We start from the raw sequence: 8,653 nt of genomic DNA, 5'->3' as shown, positions 1-8,653 counted from the left end.
TTCTTCATGCACTGCAACTAATTCACATGGTTGAAAGACCGCCTTTCGCGATCAGCTGTTAAGCGAGTCACGTGGTCTGCCTTACGGCCTGTATTAGATCACGATGGCAGTGCCACTCTATATTCTTCTCTTTCTATCTCGTTGGTAGGAAATGCATGCTTGATCGTATTGTTATGCTGCTATTATTCTATAGAAGACACATTATTTCGATACGTATATTCGATATAGCAATACTACCAACATGATTTCATAATCTGGAAAGTGCTAATGTTTTGTATTGTAATGTCTAAACTAATGTTTGGGGTGGTTCTAGGGTGGAAAGAGTATATGTTTTAATATTTTGAGGTATGAAAAGTCAAGCAGTTTATTCTTGCATACAAAAGTAGTGTACAAGGGGAATTGCATTTATACTGACACCAGTGACACCTTATAATTTTATTCAACTTCCACCTGACGATTTTCGCAGTCTACTATTTTTAATGTTCAGTTTACTTTTCACTTTTGTGCACAGAAAAATGTAAACAAATTATACAACACCTTTGTTGTAATAATATTGTTAAATTTTACACGAGAAATTTAAATTTCTTATATGACACGTTTCGGTTATTAACATACGCACTGTTGGAACGATTAAACAGCTTGGAGATAACCAATTAAAATGTGACTTTTGGTGAGTCAGATTCATGGAAGAAACGCTGCTACAGTTATTTTACCGGTGAAATTTAATTATCACGTACAGTTTTATGCTATGTATTTTAACCTTGTTTTTATTTACTGCAAGTAAGTATTAATGTACATTTTATTGTGGGAGAACGAAATGTAAGATGCCTACATAACCTAAATATGTCATATGTAAGCCACACCTGAATATTCTATACATTGTATCTCTTGTAAAATAGTTTTACATTTCGCTGAAGAGGTCTACTCTTCATGCGTGTAGGGCTATTTGAGCTGGCAATGATTATTGCTTATCACTTAACAGTGTTTATGTGTAACCAGTGTTAAACCTATAAGTTACCGGTAGTTAAATATAAGAATGTAAGTTATTTCTCACACATGACTTCTGTACTGGATATATCCAGTACAGAACTTCATATTATCAATAACAGAACTTGTTTCTACATTGTTTGTGTATTTGTTTTATAGAAATTTTGAGTGAGACTTCACGTAGTTACAATGACGTCTCGAAAGAGAAGTGGATCAGGTTCGAAGAGGCAGTTGAAGGAGAAAGTTGTGCAGATTTATGAGTCATTTTTTAGGGTAAGTTATTGATAATGATTCATTTCATATGAGTTAAAACATCAGGCTACGATATGGATTCTCTTTTGTGCAACTGTATTTTATTTATTTTATATTTCCTTTTCCTACAATTATCCAAAGATAATGAAATTATTTAAAGGTTATTATTAATTTTGACATTAATGTTTTATTTATTTTTAGGGTGAAGATCCATCATTAGGAAACCCAAACTTCTGGGATGAGCTCTTTCTTCTTAAACCAAAAGTAAGTTAATTCAATGAAGTTACAAAAACCGTTCTCTAATTGAAACAGGGATTCGGAATTCTCGTCACCGGAACCCTAGGTATTATAACACCTCGTCACTGCTTTTTAATCACCCGGTTTTCTGATCACCATGAATTTTCTGTCGCCGGAGTTCTTTATCATTTCGACCTTTTTTGTCACCACTCCCTTAGTCACCTGTTTGGTAGAAATGGAATATACGTACATGCAATAAAAATTTAATTTAGTAGAGTGTATACAGGATTTTGTAATTTAGGCCTATGCTTGAAAATTTCCCGCTAGATTATGTCCGATGGTTCTTCTTCTTCTATATAATCAGGATGTTATTCAATAATACGATAAATCCTTTTATCCAAATCTCCGTACTTATTTTTTACGCGGAGGGTAATGTCCTCCTAATCAGTCAATTTCTTGATGTGTCCTTTCTGTTTCACTCCGCAGTAACTACAGAACAAAATATAAGGAAGGATGAGGCTGACGACAGTTCCTGTGGCGAGAATTCCTATACCCATTGAAACAATGGTGGAGTTCTCTTTTAATTACGGCAGTTCTTATTGTGCTGGTATTCCTGCAGATTAGACCATGTTAAAACAAATTGACTAACTGAAATTTTTGTGAAAAAAAATCTGCAATGTTGAGAAACTGTAAAAAGGTGTAAGTAAGAGAATATCATTGCATTCTGATTTTTCTTAGGTTTCCTGCCTGGAAGCAGAAATTCAAAAGCTGAACGGAGAGCAGCTGGTAGCCTTGAAGGATAATATTAATACCCTATTTAAGCACTGTATTGCTACACTTGGACATGAGCATCATATACGGGTTGTGTACGCTTTGCAGGTAATTAACCATAAAACGTTCAGTTGCATACATGCCACTTTTGTACTCACAGTGAGATATGCGTGAAAAGTGTGTGTTTTTCACTTCACTTTTTCGTAAGAAATTACAATAGCCTATAATTTTGTACATTTTCTTTCATCCCCCCATCTCTCTCTCTCTCTCTCTCTCTCTCTCTTTCCTCCCTCTACCTCTCCACTCCTTTGTCCTATCTCTCTTTTCTTTTATTCTTTTGTTCAGTGCTTTTCGTCTGAAGAAAAAAGGTGGTGGAACTGTGGGGCTAAGAAGAATTCAATGAAAAATTATGTTGATAACATAGTTATTCACACATTTTTCGGTTCTATGATGAAAAATGTAACAAAAAGGTGTCGGAACAGACAAGAAGCACTGCTTTTGTCTATTATGTATCTTGCTTGTCCTACTTCTTACCTAATTTTTCATCTGAAATTTAATTTAAATAGGCCTACATATAACATTTTAAGTTAATTTACTTTATGTGCAGTTGCTGGGATTCAAGCCGAGAACCTTTTGATTTATAGTCACACACTTTACTACTATGGTGTGAAGCTATTTTAAAGACTCTCTTTAAAATATTTCACTTAGTATTATCCTATTTGTTGTTTATAAATACACATCAGTAGATGGTGCTAGGTTAAAGGCCACTTCCTCAAAGAATCTGAAGTTGTTTCATGTTAGTTACGTCTCAGTCTAATTCGGAATGTAATTTTGTATTTGTTGGGATGGGGGGAAATCAGTGTGTGACAGCTGTCTGCATCTCTCTGTTTATCCCATGGTATGAAAAATGTCTCAATTCCGGTGGGAAATGTGTTGAAAAATAGGTCAACAATTGCTGTAGCTGTTCCAATAAACTTTTTCCAATTAAATTGTGTTTTCTTTCTGTAAGTGGCTCCAAGGAAACTTATTTTTTACAGCCCTCGTAATTGCACTCGAGTGGCCAAAATTTGTATAAGCACGTGTTTTGGCATTATTAACGTTGTGGAAGAAAAAAAATAACTTTTTTATCTGCCCTCATGAGAATATTTGCTTGTTAGCTCATATGGTAGGCACGCTTACCTGTTAATCTGGAATTATGCTCAAGTATAGGTTTGAGTCCTACTTGGGTTGATTATCTAATTGAGTTTTTATCTTGAGATTTTTTCCAACTGCAGAGTGAGTGTGAGGTAATTATATGGTGAATTCTTGGTCCCATCTTGCCAAATACCATGTCTTGCTATCATCAATTCCATTGACGCTAAACAACTTAGTAGTTGATACAGTGTCATTAAATAACCGACTAAAGAATGGGACAAATCAGTAATAAACAGTTAACACCATAAGAGCTAGGTACTTAATGAGTCATTTTACAGCACTGCTCTGCTATCAGCTTCATCCCTCTTTCCATACCACTGCTAAAATAAACGGATGTCCCTTTATGAACTTCTAGTGTTAGGAGTTTAATAATTTTATTGTCTGTTGCATGTGTCATAATTTATATTGGCATAATTTATATTTATAATGACAGAAAACAGATGTTCAAATTTTTCATTTATTCTTAAAATTTTTAGGTGAAGTAAACGCAGATGACATGGACAAAAATATACTTTGGGTTTACAATAACTTTGTATTTATTATTTCCAGACACTGTGTGCTGTAATCCACAGTATCTATAAAAAAACATCAGCAGAATTTGGTTTTGATGTTATCAACATTCTTATGGGTTTTGAAGTTGCTGACCAAATGATGCAAATGCTGTTAGATCATTGTAGTAATTTTTTAACAGGTGAGTATAAAATCTATGTGACAATAAGTTAATTGTTACCAGTACACGATCATGATAGGGCTGTAAAAGGTGGGAGGGTCGTAATATCTTCTCTCATGAATTGCTTGAAACTTTAAGACAGTAATTATCCTTCTCTATAAAATTATTATAAAATAATAATATTATTGTATGTTAATGCTTTAACTATTGTCAACTTTAATGTACACATGATGGCCTGGACGAAATCAAGAATTGAAATGAGCTATTTTTCTTTCATTTTTAAGAATTACAATTCCCTCGAAATGTGTAAACGAAAATTGAAATAACATTTATTATATTTTTATATATTATTGATGATATGGTGATAATGTAATAACATTGTTTTGTTAAAGAATAAGGAGTTTAAAGAGCAACACTATTTCAATTTAGAGCCAGTCCAATTTAAAATATTTTTTCCTAGAATCATTGCTGAATTTAACAGTGGTTCATATTCTGCACTTTTTTTGTTTTTGTATTTTGTTTTTGTTTTTTTTTTACCCCTGTTTAGTGTCGATTTTGTTATGCTATTATTTTTTGTACAGCTCATGCATTTTGTCAAGACACTCGCGATGTGTAATACGGGAACAACGTTTCTGTGGAGGGGGTGAGAATAGAAGAGAAGGTCGGGCGTGTGTCTACTGAGTTCAAGGCAAAGACAAACCCATTTCCCTCATAAGTAGACTCATCCAATCGCGTGCGCAGCTCTGTAGGAAGAGTGGAGGAGTGTCTGGACATAATGCATGTACAGTAATATGTTAATTTCCTGTTCTTGAACTTTTTGTTAAATTTTCACTCCTTGTATACATTGTCACCTGGTAAAGTGTAAAAGAAGGCCTTATGGCCTTAACTTTGCCAGTATAGATAAATAAATAATAATAATTATTATTACTACTACTACTACTACTACTCCATGTATGGTGGGTCCCTATCACCACGGCATGGCGCGTCCTCAGGTTGCGGATAGAGGAGACGGCCTCCAGATATGGAGGGTAGCTGCGAATATATTGAATAAGCAGTCGTGGACAGCCGATAAGGGGTGGTCCTCCAGCTTGGGGGTTGGGCGAAGGGCTAACAACCCATCACCGTAAAAAACAGCTTGTTACGAATTCCTACAGTAAGCCTCGGAATAGGACTGATTCTCTGGCACGACCACAGCAAAGGAATAAGGTTTTGAGATTTGGCACTTGGAACGTAACTAGTCTTTATAGAACAGGAGGGGTAACATTAGTAGCAAAAGAACTAGCTAGATATAGAATAGACTTTGTGGGAGTACAAGAGGTTAGGTTAGATGGGAATGGCATATCACAAATAGGAGATTACTTGTTGTATTATGGGGAAGGAAACAATAATCACCAATTAGGAACAGGATTCTTTGTACATAAAAGAATAAAATCAGCAGTAAAAAAGGTCGAATTTATCAGTGACAGGTTATCATATTTAGTACTTAAGGGTAGATGGTGCGACATCATAGTTATAAATGCTCACGCCCCTACAGAAGAGAAGGACGACTATATAAAGGATAGCTTCTACGAGGAATTGGAACATACTTTTGATCAGTTCCCTAGATATCATATGAAAATTTTATTGGGGGATTTCAACGCTAAAGTAGGACGGGAGGATATTTTTAGACCAACTATTGGAAAAGAGAGCCTACACGCAATTAGTAGTGACAATGGAGTTAGATTAGTCAACTTTGCCACATCGAAAAATTTAATTGTCAAAAGTACAACATTCCCCCATAAGGATATACATAAATATACTTGGACTTCTCCAGATGGATTGACACACAACCAAATAGATCACGTCTTGATAGATAAACGGAGACATACTAGTATAGTAGATATTCGAACTTTCAGAGGTGCAGACTGTAATTCTGACCATTATTTGGTGATTGGAGAATTAAGAGAAAGATTATCAGTAGCCAAGCGAGTAGAGCAACAAGTTAATATTACTAAATTCAATATTTTGAAATTAAAGGACGAGGAAGCTAAGCAAAATTATCAGGTCGAAATTTCGAATAGGTTTGCCACTTTAGAAAGTTCCGACGAAGTTGAGAAAGAATTAGATGTTAATAGCGTGTGGGAAAATATCAGAGATAGTATCAAAATTGCAGCTGAGCAGAGCATAGGTTATTATGAAACTAAGAAAAAGAAACCGTGGTTTGATGAAGATTGTTGCATGGTAGTAGAAAGAAGGAAACAGGCAAAATTGAAATTCTTACAGGATCCAGTTGAGGAGAATAGAGATAATTATTTCAATGAAAGACGGGAAGCAAGTCGTACACTTAGGAATAAAAAGAGAGGTTACTTGAAGGAAAAACTGAATGAGGTAGAAACAAATAGTAAGAATAAAAACATTCGAGATTTATATAAGGGTATAAAGGAATTTAAGAACGGATATCAGTCAAGGGTAAACGTGATCAAGGATGAGAATGGTGACTTGCTTGCAGACTCTTCATCAATCCTAAACAGATGGAAAAACTATTTTGCGCAACTACTAAATGTACATAGGCCAAATAGAAATGATCGGGACGATATTGAAATACAAACTGCTGAGCCATTTATACCCGAACCCACGATTTCAGAAGTCGAAATTGCGATAGAAAATCTGAAAAAGTACAAGTCTCCAGGTATCGATCAAATTCCAGCAGAATTAATACAAGAGGGTGGAAGTGCATTATATAGCGAAATTTATAAACTTGTACTTGCTATTTGGGAAAAGGAAATTGTACCAGAACAATGGAAGGAGTCCATAATTGTACCTATTTTTAAAAAGGGGGACAAAACGAACTGTGGTAACTTTCGAGGAATATCACTTTTGTTGACGTCGTACAAAATTTTGTCCAATATTCTTTTGAGGAGATTAACTCCGTACGTAGATGAAATTATTGGGGATCATCAGTGCGGTTTTCGGCGTAATAGATCGACTATTGATCAGATTTTTTGTATTCGGCAGATAATGGAGAAAAAATGGGAGTATAAGGGTACAGTACATCAGTTATTCATAGATTTCAAAAAGGCATATGACTCGGTTAAGAGGGAAGTATTATATGATATTCTTATTGAATTTGGTATTCCCAAGAAACTAGTTCGATTAATTAAAATGTGTCTCAGTGAAACATACAGCAGAGTCCGTATAGGTCAGTTTCTATCTGATCCTTTTCCAATTCACTGCGGGCTAAAGCAGGGAGATGCACTATCACCTTTACTTTTTAACTTCGCTTTAGAATTTGCCATTAGGAAAGTTCAGGATAACAGGCAGGGTTTGGAATTGAACGGGCTACATCAGCTTCTTGTCTATGCAGATGACGTGAATATGTTAGGAGAAAATACACAAACGGTTAGGGAAAACACGGAAATTTTACTTGAAGCAAGTAAAGCGATCGGTTTGGAAGTAAATCCCGAAAAGACAAAGTATATGATTATGTCTCGTGACGGGAATATTGTACGAAATGGAAATATAAATATTGGAGATTTATCCTTCGAAGAGGTGGAAAAATTCAAATATCTTGGAGCAACAGTAACAAATGTAAATGACACTCGGGAGGAAATTAAACGCAGAATAAATATGGGAAATGCCTGTTATTATTCGGTTGAGAAGCTCTTATCATCCAGTCTGCTGTCCAAAAATCTGAAAGTTAGAATTTATAAAACAGTTATATTACCGGTTGTTCTATATGGCTGTGAAACTTGGACTCTCACTCTGAGAGAGGAACATAGGTTAAGGGTGTTTGAGAATAAGGTGCTTAGGAAAATATTTGGGGCTAAGCGGGATGAAGTTACAGGAGAATGGAGAAAGTTACACAACACAGAACTGCACGCATTGTATTCTTCACCTGACATAATTAGGAACTTGAAATCCAGACGTTTGAGATGGGCAGGGCATGTAGCACGTATGGGCGAATCCAGAAATGCATATAGAGTGTTAGTTGGGAGACCGGAGGGAAAAAGACCTTTAGGGAGGCCGAGACGTAGATGGGAGGATAATATTAAAATGGATTTGAGGGAGGTGGGGTATGATGATAGAGACTGGATTAATCTTGCACAGGATAGGGACCGCTGGCGGGCTTATGTGAGGGCGGCAATGAACCTTCGGGTTCCTTAAAAGCCATTTGTAAGTAAGTAAGTAAGTACTACTACTACTACTATTATTATTACTATTACTCTTCTTCTTCTTCTTCCATGTAAAGTAAATTGCATATAACTAGCACTGATGCAAACCAGTTACAGTTCTGTTACTTAAAAAATAATTTTTTAAAGATCTGGATTAGATCTTCGACTGGTGTACAATGTGTAGGGAATAAAAAACATCGGAGCATGTTGTTTGTTTCCTTCGCTTTTTTCTTTTTAATGTAATTTAGTTTACTCTTTTTTTTCTATTTGTTTCATATCTTTCTTCCTTCGTATGTTTGTTTCCTTCTCTTTCATCATTATTCTTGATTTATCTTAATTATCTAACGCCTGTATCAGTCTTTCTATCATTACCCACATTACATCTCGTTAC

At 35.3% G+C, this 8,653-nt stretch overlaps 1 protein-coding gene across 3 annotated transcripts in view; it reads left to right on the top strand.

Annotated features, from left to right (window-relative positions):
• Positions 1 to 207: 207 nt before the first annotated feature.
• LOC138696573 (armadillo-like helical domain-containing protein 3) overlaps positions 208 to 8,653 on the top strand; it is a 31,574-nt gene continuing 23,128 nt past the window's right edge. The window contains exons 1-5 of one of the 3 annotated variants that reach the window (XM_069821702.1): positions 208 to 345; positions 1,147 to 1,260; positions 1,441 to 1,503; positions 2,215 to 2,355; positions 3,991 to 4,132. In XM_069821702.1, coding sequence (XP_069677803.1) covers positions 1,177 to 1,260; positions 1,441 to 1,503; positions 2,215 to 2,355; positions 3,991 to 4,132 — 430 coding nt within the window. In that variant the 5' untranslated portion in view covers positions 208 to 345; positions 1,147 to 1,176. Of the gene's footprint in view, positions 346 to 389; positions 781 to 1,146; positions 1,261 to 1,440; positions 1,504 to 2,214; positions 2,356 to 3,990; positions 4,133 to 8,653 lie in introns of those variants that run through there. The other 2 variants (XM_069821703.1, XM_069821704.1) reach the window with 2 other exon arrangements.

The sequence above is a fragment of the Periplaneta americana genome, chromosome 3 (assembly GCF_040183065.1).
Source record: "Periplaneta americana isolate PAMFEO1 chromosome 3, P.americana_PAMFEO1_priV1, whole genome shotgun sequence".
NCBI classification, from domain to species: domain Eukaryota; kingdom Metazoa; phylum Arthropoda; class Insecta; order Blattodea; family Blattidae; genus Periplaneta; species Periplaneta americana.
The sequence above is the reverse complement of the archived record's forward strand: the minus strand, read 5'-3'. Positions and strand labels throughout refer to the sequence as shown.